Source organism: Epinephelus lanceolatus, chromosome 13, assembly GCF_041903045.1.
Source record: "Epinephelus lanceolatus isolate andai-2023 chromosome 13, ASM4190304v1, whole genome shotgun sequence".
NCBI classification, from domain to species: Eukaryota; Metazoa; Chordata; class Actinopteri; order Perciformes; family Serranidae; genus Epinephelus; species Epinephelus lanceolatus.
Window position 1 is genome coordinate 32,447,916 of NC_135746.1, and position 19,157 is coordinate 32,467,072.

The 19,157-nt window shown below is 38.6% G+C and overlaps 1 protein-coding gene across 4 annotated transcripts in view; it reads right to left on the reverse strand.

Annotated features, from left to right (window-relative positions):
- The window catches only part of col12a1b (collagen, type XII, alpha 1b), a 152,167-nt gene that overhangs the window by 66,695 nt on the left and 66,315 nt on the right, over positions 1 to 19,157 (reverse strand). For 3 of the 4 annotated variants that reach the window (XM_078174038.1, XM_033649085.2, XM_078174040.1), the window contains exons 29-39: positions 15,790 to 15,922; positions 15,651 to 15,668; positions 11,357 to 11,496; positions 5,883 to 6,012; positions 5,424 to 5,563; positions 4,791 to 4,920; positions 4,093 to 4,232; positions 3,852 to 3,981; positions 3,589 to 3,728; positions 1,199 to 1,328; positions 100 to 239 (exon numbers count right to left, since the gene is read on the reverse strand). In XM_078174038.1, coding sequence (XP_078030164.1) covers positions 100 to 239; positions 1,199 to 1,328; positions 3,589 to 3,728; positions 3,852 to 3,981; positions 4,093 to 4,232; positions 4,791 to 4,920; positions 5,424 to 5,563; positions 5,883 to 6,012; positions 11,357 to 11,496; positions 15,651 to 15,668; positions 15,790 to 15,922 — 1,371 coding nt within the window. The remainder of the gene's footprint in view (positions 1 to 99; positions 240 to 1,198; positions 1,329 to 3,588; positions 3,729 to 3,851; positions 3,982 to 4,092; positions 4,233 to 4,790; positions 4,921 to 5,423; positions 5,564 to 5,882; positions 6,013 to 11,356; positions 11,497 to 15,650; positions 15,669 to 15,789; positions 15,923 to 19,157) is intronic. The other variant, XM_078174039.1, reaches the window with a different exon arrangement.

A 19,157-nucleotide genomic window follows, 5' to 3' on the forward strand; every position in this document is an offset into this window, starting at 1 on the left:
CCATCAAGTGTTCCATGGTTTTCAGTAAGACCAACATGTCTCAGTTGAAGCTCATGACATAATATTTAGGGAGTGAGTTATAACAGGATGCAGTCTTACCATGTCCTGCTCGCCTCCAGCAGCGGGCACCCAGGTCACGATGTACTCCCGTACGTTTCCCTCAGGGGGATCCCAGCGGACGTTCAGGGTGCTGGTGGTGGGATCGGTAACCTGCAGGTTCCTCACAAAACCCAGTGGCTCTGAGCAGAGAAACGAAACAGGAAGACAGATTCAATGCTTGGACCAGACTGTCACACAGCTGCTGTCTAGTCAGAGGTTACTGGTGTCCAGGGGGCAGTTTGTCCAGATGTTGGACGGCAAGAAAATAGTTGTTCTCTGGCTTATTTCTCCTTGAGGTCTCAGTTTTACTCTGCCTCTGGTGAGATTAATGCGTTTTATATTTGTGTTACAACTGGGAAGCTTTTTTTTCTGGTTCAGTCATTCAACTTGCTCACTGCTGAAGTTATTAATCAAGAGCAAAGTTTTTTCTATAGCCAGGGTAAATAGTGGGTATTAGGGCTGTAACAGTTGGTATATTCATGCCAAACATCACAGTATCAAAATCCTGGTGCAGTTCATGCAGCCGTGCACAGAATACACGCCATGTAGGCTGATGCATGTGATGCAGAACCAATGTTTAGTGTAGTTTAGTAAGTTAACATGTGAAACTCAACATTTAGTTTAATGTTGAGTTTCACATGTTAACTTTTAGCTGTACACCGTTGACAACATATTCTGAGCTAAGCACAACGAGCTGATTGCTGTGCAAGTCAGTCACACTATGGCCTGTGCAATGAAATAGCAGTGCTGGAAGATCTGCCTGCAGCTTCCTGGTCAGCTACAACAACAACAACAGAGAGAGAGTTGTGTCTAATATGAGGACAGTGTGTCTGTGTTGCTCCACCATTTTTGGGTATGTGATGGAAACACATCCAGCATGCTAACATCCATCTGACGGCATCACCCCAGATGTGCCCTGTCTTTGACTTTGACCTTTCAGTAGCCATAATCCCTCTAAAGCAGCTGTTGCTCAGTAAGATCCAGAGAGGAAATGATCTGTTTAATGATTTCTTAGAGGCTCAGGTGCTTTTTCAAGGTTCATTGATGCACTTGAACTTAAATACCATACAGCCAATAGCACATGACCACAGATACTCACTTGTCTTCCCATTGTCAGTCAGGCTGGGTCCATCTCCCTCTGCGTAGACAGGGACCACAGTGACGGTGTAGCGAGTGTCTGGTAGAAGCTTCTCCAGGACAGTTTTGGTGGTGCTCTCTGACACTTGCTCCTGCAGAAGACACATGTGGTGAACCAGTTTACCAGACTAAAAACTGGTCATAGTTTCATTTACAGCTACATTTTAAATTTCCAAATAATTTGACCCGCCACAGTCATTTTAAACATACTGCATATTTAACTTAAGTTTTACTTTGGGGTAATAATTACTTATTTATATTCATATTTACTCATATTACAAGTCAAACCTTCTGAAAATAAAAATAAATAAATAAATATATAGAAGAAAAACTCTTCAAATAAATGACATTTATAGGGGACTGTAATATTTATGAGACTGAGTTGTTATAAAAACTGTGAAACTGTTGTTTTATGGTTTGTTTTACATGTTGTCTTTGTGCACCCTTTTGCATTTTCTGTATAACAATTGAGAGATTTTACAAACTTAGTCATAAATCAAGCTTACTCTAATCATTCCAGTTATTTCAGGATGTGCACTGCTGTTTTTCTTCTGAACAGAAGAAGAACATTTGAAACCACATTAACAGCATTCAAATTCCGCTGGCAGTTTAAAAATCTTCTGTAAAATTTACTTGGATGTACTAATTTGGGGTAAAAGTTATGTCATCAGCAGAGACAAATGAGCCATTTCTAAACAGACACACACAAGCAGCCAAATCGTCAGTCAGCTGTTATTTCACGGCTCTTTATGATCTGAACGAGCATCTGATTACCAGGATTTACATATACTTATTTTCTACAAGCTGTGCTCCAGAAAGATAAGCTTCACATTTTCACCATGCCATGCAGCGATGACGAATGCTCTCTTGCAAAAGGATTTAGATGCTATTGTGTGGCATGATGGGATTATCTTGTCAGAAAGCATGACATCACTAAATCCCAGTTGAGAGCTGTGATCGTTTTGTTTCTTTTCAAGAATTCAAACAAAGTCTGGCAGCTTTTTTATTAACTTCTCCTGCAAAACCTGCATTTCAAAACAGAGTAATTGTCTTTTTTTGACAGTACTTCTTGTTATTTGTCCAGATTAATCTTTTTACAGCAAACATTTAAAGGTTCCCCTGAATCTTATTTCACAACACCTCAGAGGCCCAGTTTACAGCACCATTAAACACTGAGAGGAGCCATCAAAGACACATGATGTCCCTCTGTACAGTATTTCAACAACAACTCAATACTGTGTGCCAAAAACATTTGATACTTGAACATATTCCAGATCAGGCTGATTGCACCAGCCAATCAGATGACGCTGGTCTGAACTCAGTGTTGTAGCTCAGTTATTTTACAGATAAAATAGTTAATCTTAATCTAAAGGCCTCAAAAATTCCTCATGACAAAGACAGCACCATCTGGCTATTATCTAGTTATAATTATTAAGACACTATTGATATGTGAAGACAACTGATGATATATTAGTCTGATAAAACTAAACTATGAGTAGTTAATTTGTGTACCTGGTCTTAAATTAATCAAATTAAATCAACATTATTTCCTATATTATCTACTCACTAAATTTGTCTTTTTCTACAAGGTGAGAATTTCCTTTTTTCCTTTTTCCTTTAATGTTAAGATTAATTCAAGTTCAGTTAAACTAAACCTAACTTAAATAAACTCAACTCAAGTTATCTTGACCTAAGTTAACTAAACTTGATTTAAGCTAAAGGGGACCTATTATGCTCATCTTCATGTTCATACATGCTTTAATGTTTAAAACACGTTATTTTCCCAATACTGTCTATGCTGGAACACCTGCACTCACCCTTTGTCTAAGACGCTCCATTTTAGCACTCTTTAAGCCCCCCTTCCAAAAAGCTCAGCCTGCTCTGATTGGTCAGTGTGTCCGAGTCTTCAGCATTTGCTCTCTAGGCGTTTCTGTTTCATCAGTGCAGCCAGAAGTGGATGGAGTAATGAAGCAAACAGCACTTTTTTGACTCAAGTTTAAATTGATTTGACTCAAGTTTATCTTGACTCCACATAAATTAACTCATCTTAACTAGGCCTTTATTTGCAACTTCCCATATTCTGTATTTGATGATATTTTAGTAAAAAGTCTCACTGTTTTCTGATCTGTTTATTTATTGTTTGCTGCTTTTTGTTGAACTTACTAAATCAATCGGGACCAGTTTAGTAGTAACAATAGAACAGAATTTGTATTTTTGTCTTTCTGTATATTATGATGACTTAAGCATGAGAGCATCAGTAAGTAAAAAGTAATTAGTTTTTTATTTTTTCCATTCAGACCTGGCTGTCATCTGGTTACCAGGTTACCAACAAAGAAGCAAAGAGGTTCTTACCACAATCTCCTGTCCTCCATCTACAGGAACATAGATAACTTTGTAGCCCTGAACGTTGCCATCAGCAGGATTCCAGTTTACAGTGAGAGTGCTGAAGGTTGGGTTGGTCACCCTCATGGTGCCCACTCCACCCAAAGGCACTGGGAGCATGAAAATTATTGTTAAACTGTTGTTGGCAAACTGTCTTAACTTGCTACAATCCAAATATATATAGGGTAAAATAGAAATTAAAAAACATTCCAGCCCCACAGTGAGTAACTTACATGTTGTTCCTTCCTCTGACTGGCGTTTTCCCTCCCTGGCTGGGTAGACTGGTAACACTGACACTGTGTATGGTGTGTCTGGCATCAAGTTCCTAAGGATGATGTTGGTGGTGCCTGCAGGAACTTGTTCCTGTTTAACAACATTAAAAAGCAAATAAACAATTAAGATAGATAGTCACAGAACTGACTGCCTGATCTGTTTTTGTCCTCATTGGTAAGAGAGGTGTAAAAAATGTCTCACCATTTCCTCTAGGCCACCGGCAACTGGCACAAAGAAGATTTTGTACAGGCGAACAGCTCCATCAGCTGGGTCCCAGTTCACAGTCAGAGAGGTCATAGTGGGGTCTGTAACCCTCAGGTTCTTCACTCCTCCCAGTGGTCCTAAACAAGACAACAGGTCAGGTTACTCAAAATGTTTTAAGACCTGCCTATGAAGAAATGATTTCTTTTTTTCTTTTTTTTTTGAGATTATGTCAGTCCGTTTTTATCATAAGTGTATTATGTAATTATGGAATACAGGTGTTGTTTATTTGTGTGAACCAGTTTGGTGTTCGATTTTGTATAATGTAAGATAAGATACGTGAGATTTGAGATCCTTTTTTTAGGTGTACAATGTATAGTTTAGATTTGAGCTTCTCTTCAGTTTATGTTTTTTTTTAGTTTCAGCTGTCTTTGTTTCAAAACACAAATTTAGAGATTAACTTAAAACCTTTTGATGTGTTGTAACACAGAAAAAATATCTCATTGAGCACATTTTAACTTTCCTTTTTACTTAGACTGAACACTGAATCAGTAACTTTACTGCAAAATTTCAGTAAATGTACTATTTGTGTAGTTCTTTTTTGTATGGACAAACCAATAATTGGTGAAAATTAGATGATCTTATCCTGTAACAATAACAATGGTTCAACTTCAGTGTAGATTAGTCTTCAGTCTTACTTGTCTTTCCATTCTCAGACATCATCTTTCCATCTCCTGCAGCATAAACTGGCACCAGAGAGACGGTGTAGAGGGTGTCAGGCTGCAGGCCTCGTAGCATAGTGTTGGTTGTGCCTGCAGACACTGTTTCCTGAGTTCAACAACAAATGACACATTAGCTGCTCACAGAAGACAGAGAGACAAGCATGCAACCAAAAATAACTATTTAAAGTTAGTGGTTACAGTGACAGCATCAGCAGTTTTCAGTTTGCCTTTGAGCAAAGCAGTTAACCCCTAAACTCCCCAGTCAAATTATGCTGCAACAGTAACAGACTGGTTGTACTGGTCTAGTCTGAGAGCTATTTCACAAAGCAGGATAAGCACATCAGCCAAATGAAAACTGCATAAAATATGTCATTAAATTTTGTTCATCATAAACTGTTACCAACATGCATGACTGAATAAAAGGTGTGGGGTTTTGTCTTATGCTTTCTTTACAACATTTATTGTAGAACACATTTTTGAGTCAAGCAGGACCTTTTAGATATAAAAGCGCCAGGCATGTTAAGACACACAGGTGAATAATTTGGCTTCAGGTTCCACATTGCACATTGCCAGCCAACATGAAGCAGATGGATGTCCTACCAGTCCTACCATGCTCTCAGCTCCTCCGGCAGCAGGAGCATAAATGACTTTGTACTCCTTTACTCGGCCCTCAGCGGGCTCCCAGCGCACATTCAGGGTGGTCATGGTGGGGTTCAACACCTGCAGGTTCCTCACTCCACCCAGAGGCTCTGAGGGCGTAGAGTGGCACATATTCAGTTAGCAGAGAGTCTGTTAATTAACTCCATCTACTGATCTGTACCGCAGTAAAAATGTAATGTCTTCACCAATAGCACTAGTATTATGGAGACATCAGTACACTTAATGTTCACATTTAAATTAAGTAGATGCTTTACTTGCAGTGAAATATTTTTCCACTAGTATTATTACTACAGTCACTACAGTCAGATACAGCAGGAACAAATATTTAATGTTAATATCTTCTTTATAAAATAAAATTAAACTATATTCTTTGAGTGTTTTGGACCTCCATTGACATCCAACTCTTACTGGTTTGTCCTTCGCCGCTGACGTCTCTGCTGACGCCAGTGGGGTACACAGCAGCCACGCTGATGGAGTACTGAGTGTCGGGCTCCAGTTTCTGCAGGATGACACCGGTCTTCTTCCCTCCAACCTGCGTCTGTTCACAGGAAACATGTCAGCAGTGAGACTCACTGGCGGAGACAGAATTGTTTTCCTCTCACTTCAGAGCAACACGGCCATTTATCAAAGCTGAGTGACAAGTGGCTGACGCATGAACAAGACTGTCACAGCCAGGAGACGCGTCTCTGGCAATGCATGTTGTAACAGCACTGACATATGGTTATAGTAAGTAGTCTGAGTCTGTGTCCTCAGATGTGAGGTTATTCAGGTTGAACATAAAAGTTCTAAAAGATCAGATACAAGAAAATGCATGCAAAATGCAAATACTAACATGAAATCTTAATTTTTCAGAATTAGTTAATGTTTCTATTCCTGTCGTTTATCAATCACCATAATCTTATTTTAAAACTTCTATGTTTTTTTAATGGGCTAACATGAAGCCCATGATCTTAAAGGTCCAGTGCGTAGAATTTAGGAATGTCTAGTAGTGACGCTGGAGAACTACAATGGCCGATGTAAAATGGCGAATCGCCCTATCTAGCCCTATTCATTACCTAAATAAAAGATCTGAATACTTCTTCCACCACTGGTCATTTGATATTAAAAGAATTAAAATATATGAAATTATGTAATACAGGTAAAACAAGCAGAAAAAACTCCATTAAATCTAAAATATAAATTTACAAAATAGCTTTAGCAAACAGCTTAATGTGTCAAAATCTGTAATCACTTGTCCCTGCTGTAGTCACTCAGTCTTCCAAAAACTAAACTGAAACTCTAAAATGTGCAGTAACTTGCAGTGTGTCATGTTTTGGAGACTGAGCCGCTGTTTCTTAGGGCAATGTCAGCAAACTATTTACATTATTTATACATGAGCAAGTAAAGTATTTCTCTGGAAAGGAATCCAAGTAGGCCTTTGGGAAATCCTGAGCAAACAACTCTGCAGTATATCATGAAATGGATACCACACTGTAAACACATTCATAGAGGGTGTAAACAGTTTGCCTGGTAGCTAAGAGATAAATGACAGAGACTATCACATCACATTTACATCAGTATGTTAGGTATTTGGCTCGATATTTTATTCAGAGTGGCTCTTGTGGATATCAAACTTGTGACATTTTGTTTACAGCATGATCTTTTAATCAAGAGGCAACTGAGCTGCTCATTTCATAACACTGTTTTAATCACAGAAGACATATCATTATATAAGAATTATCATTTTTTAAGAACTAATCAAAGAAGTCATCTATTTATTCTTCATTCATCCTATTTACGTTAATAAGCCAAATCATTTTTGCACAACAATGGAGTTCCATGACACAGAGAAAGAAGACAGATGAAGCTTTGATGAACACACAATATTTGTGAGTAGCAGAGATGGACAGAATTTCAGTTAAATTCATTTAAAATACATTCTTCATTATTTTAAAACATGTGAATCTTATGACCTGTCCTGTCAGATCCAACAGCATGCTCACTGTGAACTAATGTATGTCACTACAGGAGGTACTCTGAGGAGTGGGGCGTTTTTTTGGTTGCTGGTATCAGGGTGGAAGGGGAGGGGGTGCTTATCTTTCTCTTCAACTATCTCTTCAACTGTCTTGTGTTGTATCATACATTGCTGTAATTGTGCTGTGCTTGTCGTTCAGCTGGTCGCTGGTAAAGTTTAAGACGTACTTACTCCACTTATACTTATATTGTACTTATATTTCTTGCTCTAGAAAAAGTCACCTGCTAAATGCCTATTCTTATTGTCATCTGAAAGAACTGGTACATCAGTGTGGCCTAACTGATCAGTTTCCCCAGCTGCATTTCAGTTGGCTGCTCAGTCAGTCAGTGGTAACTTTGATTGACAGTAACCACTCCCACCTGCAAGATATCCTGACTGGTCACTTCAAATTTGTGATGTTCGCAGAGCTCATCTTTTCCAATAAAGGGGGTTTCAGGTCAGACTCCTATTGTGGGTACTTTATGCCTAAAATGTAATAATATCAGTTTCTATAAAAGGTATTCTGGAATTTTCAAATTAAAAACTACTTGTATTTTAATTAAAGCAAGATATTTTTTTATGTATTTGTGCCAATCTCTGGTTAATAGATGCATCCACTGTTGGTTTGACGCTTTTTGTGGGATCTGAGTAAGTTTATTGAGTATAAATAAACGTATCTTTTCAAAGTAAAATAAAAGCTAAAATCAGTATCAGCCTGCAGACTCTCACATAAATTCTTCATATTTTCATCTCTGTGGGTGTCCAGTATGATTTATTCCATTGGGAGTTACAGCAGTTCCACCTCAGTCTAGAGCTATCATTCTTCTCAGCTGTGGTATTTCACTAGATTTAATGATATGCCATATAGCATGAGCACAGAACTAGACCTAAAAGAAAAAAAGTTTCTTACTCTTTCCATGATAGTTGCACAATTCCCAAAGTGGACATTACTATTTTTCTACATTTCTGAGAGCAGTGAGGAAACCCTGAGCTCATCCTGCACAAACAAACATCCTGTCTGGTTTCATATGACTGATGTTAATAACAACAAGCCTGCAGACGACAACACGACACCAGATGCTCTCAGTCCTCTGGAATACACATCTGACTTGGTGAGGGGGATCAGAAATCCATTAGACAGATTTGTACTGCTGACATCATGATTCGACCCTGACACTTTGTTTGGGGGAACACTGTCATAACATCTCAGAGACACAATAAAAATTTTAACTCCCTGAAATTCTTTTCGTACAGCCCGCAGTTTCCTTTCAAGTTATTTCCAGCACTAATCACTGTTGGTCATGGCACAGGAATGCAAGCTTGGTGGCCAAACGCGGTACTCCTCTAACTACACAATCACGCTGCGGGATGCTGTCATAAACCAAATGTCAAAATATGACCAAGGAGTTCAGAATAGCCAGAAATGTCTTTTCCAGAGTGCTGGGGGCATTTTGTTGAACTCCTTCAGGATGTCATTGTGCATTTCAACAGTCAGGCAAGAGGCGAGATGTTAAACATAATCCTACTAGTGCTGTAAGTTAAATGTTTTTGGCAATATCTGTTCCTTGATTTATTAAACGTTTTGTTGTCAAAATTACTGTGACTTGAATTTAGTAATGGTAATGCTCATCATCATGAGTCACAGTAAAGAAGTTTGAAGATGGTTTCAAGTTGCAGTCCATTGGTTCAATGATTTTTAAGGAAAGCATGTTTTGCCTTTAATATAATGTAACTGAGTCCATTTTTTCTATTTCCACATCAGTGCAGTTTTGGGTTCTGGTATTTTCCGTCAGTATGTCTGTATTTTGGGAAACTTTCTACTTTACCTCCTTTGCATTTTAGTCTAACTATTGTATGTTTTTTCTCCACTGCATTTATCTGACAGTTGGTCTTACTATGGCAGATTTAGATTTTTGTTTTATCATGAGATAAATGTGGTTGTTTGTTGGATAAAAATCTTAAGTAGGCCTCTCCACATACTATTTATTTAAAACATTCTCACTTATTGGGTCAAATGACAAAGACCTTTACAGACATGCGCAGGTGTCGGCCATTTATTATACTCAGAGCTCAAAATACACTGGAATTCCTTTCATGTTTACACTGTTGAAATCCTTAACTCCTAAGAGTTCCTTGGTTTGCTGAGTCTGACTTTTTAGGAACACACACACTCACACACACACACACACACACACACACACTCCAGTTTTCTTTGACTTTTAAACAAAATGTAGTAAATTTAGCCAACATGTGATATCATATTGAATTATTATGAGTTTTGGCAGGCAAAAAAAGGTTAACTGGTCCAAGAAGATGTGAAAGCATGAAAATCCACTAAAGCAGAGATACATAGTTTTCACACAACGTAAAAACTGCTCTTATTTTCTCAACAATACGTGCTTAAAGTTTACTACAGCTGATATTGGTCCTTTTACGTGGGGGGGAAAAAAACTCAAGTTTTTTGAAAGATAAATAAAGGACTTCTGCTATTAACTTTTTTGCAGTCTCTAGGTTACCCAAACATTTCATACCGCAAATGATATATTCTATAAAAATGGATGATGATGATGATGATGACACAGCTTTAGCCTTTAAGTCCTTTTAGCGTCTTTCCCTGCAGAGTTTTATGCCTATTCTTTTTTCTGTTTTGGACATCCTGAAAATGTATCTCAGGAGGGAGAAAAAAAACTTCCCATCATATCAAACAGTTCATAATTGATTTGTTTCTATATGTGTCCTGGGACTCATATCGCAAACTCTTCTGACAGATTTAAAGCTCCCCATCACATTGAGATATCCATCGAATTGTCATCGAGCGGCTAAAGCACATTTGAGATGCACAGCCGGCACCACCGCGCCCCAAAAAGAGTCGAACAAAACTTCCAATTGTGTGACCATTAGGAAAATCCACCTTAAAAAGGAATTTAGTCATATTGTTCCGCTAATCCTGCACAAACAGATGATACCCAGTGTGCGTTAACAGCCATGTGGGGACGGAAGAGAGGGATTTGTTTTCTGGTAAATCTCAAATTTTACAAAACAGTCCTTGAACTAAAGCCAATCTGGGTGTAAAAACTTAAATAAACATTTTAGAAGTCTCTGCAGTCACTCCATTGTTCAGAGTCAGTGGAGCAGCTCCAGCTTTCGTCTCTTGACAAACGGAAGAGCCAAGTGGTGTGGTATGTGTGTGTGTGTGTGTGTGTGTGTTTTTTAGGAAAGTAGTACTTTTCATGAATTCTGTGGCTTGATTTACATTTCCTTAAGATTTACTGATCAAAGATACAATCAAAATGTTTTACTGAGATTAAACAAATATATTTGCCTTGAATTTATTTTCCAAGAGACTGTGGCATTGTTAAAATTAGGAATGTACAATATTGAAATTGTCATACAGGTAATATACCATTTACCTACATTATTTTATTATCATTACTATTACTGCCCAAACACATCTTACTTACAAATGATTTAACTTTAACTTACTAGTTTCTACTTGTTGCTTACTATAATGTTAATTTACTTAAACTGCACCAACATTTTTTGACAACTTTTAGTCTATTTTATTAAATATATTTTCTTTGTTGTCTTTCAGATGTTGTTTTTATTTTTATGCATTATGCAAAACAAATAAATAAATACCCCAGAACACATGAACACATCCATGAATTACATTTCACCAATAAACTGCCAATCAAACAATCACATCTAGTTTTGATTTTCTCTTTCTGTTTTTCTTACCACATATAATCCATGCAAACGGGACAAAGTCTATGGTATTTTACCACAAGATAACCATTTTTGTGATTCCTGTACGCCGATGACAGAACTGTATTTTTATCTAAAATTTATGGAGGTATTTTCAACACTGTAAAATGAGCAGTGAACTTACTGTAAGAGGCTCGCCTCCAGCAACAGGCTTGTAAATAATCTTGTAGTTTTGGACGGCACCAGGGGCAGGGTCCCACTTCAATGACAGCGATGAGGTGGTGGCGTTGAAAACCCTCAAGTTTCGAGGAGGCTCAGCAGGCACTGGGAGCACACAGAAAAATCCAGTGAGATAAATAGAAAAATCTGTACAACCTTGTGGTGGATTAGAGATGATGTTGGCGAGGATGATGATGGTGAGGATAATGATGATGATGATGATAATTAAAGTGATGGTGATGGTCCCACAATCTCGCAGGTCATCAAAGCTGGAAGGGTCAATTTTTGGATGGAAGCAGTAAAACAGGAGCAGCAGTATGAAGCTGTTCAGAGCAGAGCTGGAGGTCAGTAACTTCTGATTCAAGTCATTTGTCTCAATAATGCAGTCATTTAATATCAACAGCTGTTGAGCTGTTTTTCCCACTTACAGTCAGTCGAAATATTGGAATTATGACTAATAAAATTAAGAAACACTCAACTAAATTTCAAAAGGTAAATTACGGTGCAATAAGGTTTTTTAGTTACTAAATTGAATTGAAGCTTTTTGTTAATTTAGTTGAATTAAAAGTTCACTGAGCCCCAGCCCTACAGTAGAAATACTGTAAATAAAGCAACAACATGCCAAACCATTAATCGTAAGACTGAGGTGAACACTGGTAAAGGATGATGTGATGACGTGACAAAATGACATTACAATGTGAAACACATGAAACTGTAACAACAGAAATGTTATGATTACAAAACGGTGAAGGATGGGAACAAAAACAAAATGACTGATGGTGGAATTAAAAACAAGCATTCACATGGATGAAGGTCTGTGGAGAATGACACACATTGATTACATGTTGACTGTCACACTTTTGCATTTTAAGCTCTAAATCTACGTTCACACCACAGTCTACAACTGCACACTTTTACTGAGAAGTAAACCTGGGAAAGATTTTGCAAATGTTAAATCTAGCAAAAATGATTTGTTTGTTTCTGCCACTCTATGTCCAGTGTTAAGAAAATAACTTTGTGCCCCAAACTCAGTGTAAACGCTGCACATTCATTTGTGCAGTCTCATGCAAGTGTCTCAATAACTGCTATGGTTTTTAAACTTTCACTGTTACATCATACCTTAACATGTCATAATTTTGAGCAGATGATGCTTTGAAAGCATCTCATCAAGTTTTGCAAAAAAACAAATAGACCGCAGCAATAACATGGCTGCAGTAGCTAGCTAGCAAACAAGTCTGCAGTACTGCCTATCGTGGTTATTTTGGGAAGCTGTTACAACATCGTCTATATCATATCTATAGGCTACCACTAAATACTGCATCACAATTTCATTATACTACAAGGAATGGCAAAATGCAGATAAATGTGACACTGGAAAAATTTGCCTAATTAAACTACCTAAAAATACCTTCCTATACATCCTATACCAAACTTATGCAATGATTCAAACCTATGCTGTTTTTAATTTTAATAACATTATGGTCATTTATTAAGCAATTAATAAACAATAATATACAACACAGTGTCCTAATATAAAAAAATAATAGACCAAGTGGCAACGCAGTCCAGTCCTTTACCAAGTTCATTATTTTCTATATCAGGCCACTTTAGAGTGTATTATTATGTTTATCAAATAGTAAAACACCTAAACTAAACAAAATAGGGAAACTGAAATTTGTTAATGTTTCTGTTGGATAATTAAGTGACAATCTTTGCTTTATTTGTCAGTTATTTCATCTATTTCCATGTGAAAACATCACTGTTTTTGCTATAGTTCCTAGCAAGACTGCTCGGCATTTATTTTTCACATCGCGGGGATTTTTCACGGACATTTTTACAGGAAACTACAACGCGGAAGTGCGCTCGACTATGGAAGCACCTTAACTTAGGTAGGCTACCTCACGACTCACAAGCGTTTTTATTTCTATGGATTAATTTTAAGCGTGCTAAAACCTGCCGATATTAATCTGTCAATAAAGCTGGTTGACAAAGCGCACCTACACAGAGACTTTTACACCGAGAGTAATGGGACTGACCAAACAAAGAGCAAACAAACAATCCATACCACACCGAACTTCGGATTTGGCAAGCACACCCTGGCGTCGACTTTCATCCTTCCTCAGCTGCACCGTCATACAGAGAAACACCGGTCTAAGGTCAGCATAGAGTAGGGCAATGCTCTGCTTATTACAATCTGTTTGTTGCTGTTTGGAGATGTCCATCCGTGCCCTGGCCCGCAAGGGGAGACAAGCGCTGCATGTGCCGCGGACAAAAGATGCATGACGGATGTTTTTCTGGCTGTTTTGCGGGCTCCCGAGTTTGAGCTACCTGCCTGGTATCCTGTGGTGCGTCTGGTGGGTGCGCCGAGTGATTCACCGATGGACTGCCGGAGTGGTGGCGGCATCGCACCGGCGGATCACGGTGCGGCCGTGAGGAGATTCGGGCCGCGGGCGCGTCCAACATCGGTGTCGGAGGGTCAACAGGTGCAGATGTTTCTCCGTTCTCAAGCGACAGAGGTAATTATCGCTCCACTCAACATGCTAGTTGCATGGACATCTGTCCATCTGTTCTGTCTGCGCAACAAACTACATCTAAGCTGTCACCGGATCAAACTGCAAACACTGTAAAAATGAAGTTTGAAAACTTTGCAAACTCCATGCCAGACAACATGCCGCACACTATAAAAAAACAAGGGTTCCAAATATAGACTAGCGATCTCGAAAAAACGGAAATTTAACTTATTCCAGACTGTCAACCACTCAAGAATCATCTGGGACCCAAAATTAAAGCCAAGTGGCATTTTAGGAGAACACCTGAATATAAGAAGTTTTAAATCTAAAAGTGATCAAATTCATCAGCTATTATTGGACTCCAACCTAGATTTCCTGTGTTTATCCATTCCTGTGACATGGCTTAATGAAAATTCACCATTGTCAATATTATATGTTCCTGGGTATAACATTTATGGGAAGGACAGAGTAGGCTCAAAGGGTGGTGGAGTTTTAATCTTTGTGAAAGAGAGTTTTCAGTGTCACGAAATACGGTGGTCTTGCAACGAACTGGAGTGTATTGGACTTAATGTGACTTTGTCTCCATCTATGTCTTTCTCGCTTATTGTATTGTATCATCCCCCCTCTTCCAATAATATGTTTTATGAACATTTTGAAAATATGTTAAAGGAATGTAATTTTAATAAGGAGGTGATTCTCATGGGAGACTCCTACAAGGGGAGGGAGTCCTACAAGAATTACAAAAAACACCAGCACAAAAATTGATCTTATTTTTAGCAATAGGCCAAAACAAATCAATAAATCCTTTAATATGCTGACTGGACTATCGGAACACAACTTAACTCTGAAAGCTAGGAAGCTAACCAAAAAGTGTTTTATTCCATTTGTCCAAGAACAGGAATCTTTGATTATTCCCAAAAATATGCAAAATGGATTTAAAAGTGCTGTTCAAAACATTGATTGGGAGGCCGTACTGATGGGAAATTCTTTGGAAGATGACTGTCAAAGATTCATGCAAAAACTACAGAGTACAATTGTAGACAAAGACGTAGGAAAAGGAAGAACATAATTCCTTGGATCAATACAAATATCCTAAATTTAATGAAAAAACGAGATACGGCTTTAAAGATTGCTCTTAAATCCAAATTAAGCACTGACAAATATGCTTTTACCATGCTTCGTAATAAGGCAGTCAAAGAGCTTAGGACATCAAAGGCAAACTTTTTTTGAACATAATAGAAAAAGCAGGAGGTAATACAAAAAATATTTGGAACCAACTAAGAAAACTAATGGGGCAAAATTTTAATAATACCAATACCAAATCAATTGAAATTTATGCTAATGGAATACTTGTGAGCAACCCAGCTGAAGTAGCAGTTGCTCTCAATCACCATTTCATTGATCGAGTAGATGACAGTGTCAAGTGCTTTTCCCCTGAGTCCCTTTAGTCTTCATGTAATATTTAGCTAAGCCTTCAGTAAAGTTGCTGAGCTATTCTGAAGCAACAAAAGATCGATATGGTAAAAATTAAGCCGTGACCAATAAAGAAAATCAACAAATGTCCAACAATTGAGTTCTCCTATCATTTGTGGTGTGAACGCACAGTGGAGCACTGAAATGCACATACATGCAGTTAAGGCAGAAAAAGTCTGGTTCTGTCAGCACTGTCCCTTTAGGTCCACATTACCATTCCACACAAAATCATGAACATTACAGTGAAAAGGAACCTGTCCTTCTCATATGACATACCATCCGGAGCCTTTAACACTAGAAAGAGATGTCGAGAAAACAACAACGTTATCATTTGCAAGTGAGTTACATGTCTTAGTGCAAAATGTGATGGCTGTTTTTTGGAAGCTGGAAGGGCAACTTGGGTGTTTGTGCTTACATGTACGCTCGCTGCCCATTAGGTCCTCACTCTCCGACTCATCAGGGTAGATGGCCGTGACGGTGACAGAGTATTCAGTGTCTGGGTCCAAGTTTGGCAGAACATGGGAGGTCTCATCGCTATTCAAGATGGCCTGGTGATGGAGACAAAATAAGAAAATGGAGAAGAATGTTGACAGTCTAAATCCTCTACAATAATAACAAGAAAAATGTCTGTGTGGAGCCATCAGTAATGCAAGCTGCAGGACAGGACTAACAATATTTTTTTTTGTGTAGCCAAGGATCCAAATGGCTTTTTCAGCTGTAATAACTAGCAAGAAATCCTCTAGCCTGACAACGCCAGACAAAATCACAAATTCAAGTTAGTCTGGGACCTCTCAGATCATTTTCAATATTCAAGGGGCGTTACCAACAGCAGTAGACCAAATGCCTCTCGAGGTAGCTGTACAGACCTACAACTAATCAGAGCGATGAAACTTGACCTAGTGCCAAGCCACAGACAAATGTAAACAAACTACAGCGTGCAGAGATGAGCTGATTGTGTAGCATCACTAAGTCTTTAATCAAGTGTTACCAACAGCAGTAGACCAAATGCCTCTCGAGGTAGCTGTACAGACCTACAACTAATCAGAGCGATGAAACTTGACCTAGTGCCAAGCCACAGACAAATGTAAACAAACTACAGCGTGCAGAGATGAGCTGATTGTGTAGCATCACTAAGTCTTTAATCAAGTGTTTACATTTTTGCTATCAGAATTTCAAAATAGTACTTAAACATAAAGTTCCACATCAGCTGTAGCCATCTTGGTTGTTCTGAAAATGCTTCAATGGAGCTTCTCTTTCATAAGCTTGGTTTGTGCTCCCTGTAATATCCGCAGTGCAAGAAAATGACATCATCACATATTTCGCTAAAAAAGCAAAGGCACCCAAGTTGTCAGTCATTGTAAGTAAGTAAGTAAGCTTTATTTGTACAGCGCCTTTCACAGACCAGGGTCACAAAGCGCTTTAACAAAACAATACACATTTAAGAAGTACATACAAATTTAAATTAGGCCAAGACAACTCAGTGACAATCATAGCAGCCCCAAGACAATTAAGCAAAAGCCTGAACAAATAAATAGGTCTTAAGTTGCCTTTTGAAGCAGTCAACAGACTCCATCGGACGCAGAGAGAGCGGAAGATCGTTCCAAAGCCTGGGAGCAACAGCCTGGAAGGATCAGTCTCCTCTGGTCCGGAAACGAGTGCGCGGAACCATCAGCAGATTCTGATCCACAGACCTCAGAGCCCGAGCTGGGGTGTAAGGCTGGATCAGATCACTGATGTAAGGTGGAGCCTGACCATGCAAAGCTCTAAAAGTTAAAACCAGAATTTTAAAATTGATCCTAGAGGAAACTGGCAGCCAATGAAGAGCTTTAAGAATAGGGGAGATGTGTGTCCTCCTATTAGAGCGGGTCAGAATTCTCGCTGCAGAGTTTTGCACTAACTGCAGGCGAGACAGCTCCTTCTTGTTCAGACATGAAAACAAACTATTTCAGTAGTCTAAACGCGAAGACACAAATGCATGAATGTTCAGCTCCAAATCATTTTGTGACACTATTTTCCTAAGTTTTGTCTCAAACATGCCCCATATTGGATAAGCTTTTGTGGCTGGAACGACCCGGGCTGGTTTGGGTGGAAATCTGTCTGATCGGGAAAGGGACCAGGCATATCTGCCAGAGCGAATGAAACATAAGCTCACAGATTCGTCTGGTTCCCAGGCTAGAAATTTTCAGCAATTATTAAACAATAAGTACGAGGCAGATTCAAAGTCTGTTCTTTAGCCAAAGTTCATAAAAGTTCATGTAACAAGACACTATGGGGTGCATTATTGTGCCATCCTCTGCATAGAGTCTGTGGAATCACCTCATTCCCACAAGGTTGACGATGTTATTATAGACAGAAGTTTTTTCTTCCAAATTCGTTTAATGCTTGTGTTCCCTTCAACCTCTATTTCTGCTTATTAAATTACAATTTACAGAAGTCACCTATCAGCCGAACATAATGGGCAGTAAACTATTAAACAGCAAGCTGCAAGCCCGTCCTTTTTGCTGGAGAGGATGGAACCTTCAAAACAAAAACTCTGCAGCTTGTTTCACAGTGTACTGTAACATTGATTTAACTGTATGCTCCATTGATTCAGTGTATGTGAATGCCAACTATTTGCTAATTTAAAAGAAAAGATATGCAGCCCTTGATTGATATCCTTGACTGATAGATAGGGACAATAAAGTTAAAAAAAATATATATATATATTTTGCAGATTTACCCTCATGTGTTTAATTTAAATCTGACCTCTGAGACAAGAAGCAGTTTGCAGCATATCCATCAGCCCATAAAGACAGTCTAATATTTTGAAAGTCAGAGCTGAACTAAGACTATAATAAACAACCTGCTATGGATTTCATTCACACATGTTTGTGCTGAAGTGTATGTCGGGTGGGGAGGCAAAAGTGGGCCCAAAAACAAACTTGGAGGGCCAAAATTTAACAAGAAGAAAACAAAGAGAGCATTATTGTTGCTGCAGCTAAACTGGATTTTTTTACTTAAGTCTTGGCGAACACAGTAACTGAGTTTTGTGAGGCATGTCAGTTTAAGGGATCTGTGAAACCACAATGGATTATTCTTGTAATCATCTTTTTTACTTCAGTAATAAGAAAAACTTTAAATGACAGTTCTACAGTATGACTGTTTCATTTAAGCAAAACCATACCCAGTTTCACAATCAACCCAGTCTACATGTTAGAGAGGCTGGACTGGTACAGGATGGTGAACAAGTTCAATCTGACTAGTTTAGAAAGTCAGAGTGTTACCTGCAGGTGAGCCTGAATGCTCTTAACCTGAACTCAGGACTGTACTGCTGTCTCTGATTTCAGGCTCCAGTTTTAATCAGAGGAATGAAATACTGTGAGGCTTCGGGCAAAAAACTTCACAAAGGTATTTATCCAGCTGCTGAAGATGCATTTTTTTTATAACAAAGAGAAAAGTGAAGTGGACAAAGCAAATCCAGATACAATCTGGATACACATCAGAGATGCCAGATGTCTTGGTCTAAGCTTGGTCAAAGTAGGTGTCTAAATTCTCAAAAACCTTTTCTAAACAAGTCATTGCCCACCACAGTTCCTATCCCAGAAGTCAACTAGATTAACCTGAGTGTAATGCACCATGATTCACAACATCTCAAGAAGTTAATTAGTTAAACTCCCATCCACTCATGAGTTGGCTGGTTAAGGCTGAAACATGCTTCTCTGGACTGCACGTGGACCGAAGTTCGAAGGCTTTTTCTTTTATACTTAACGTTTACGAGTTAATAACACCCCTCATCACGTGTAC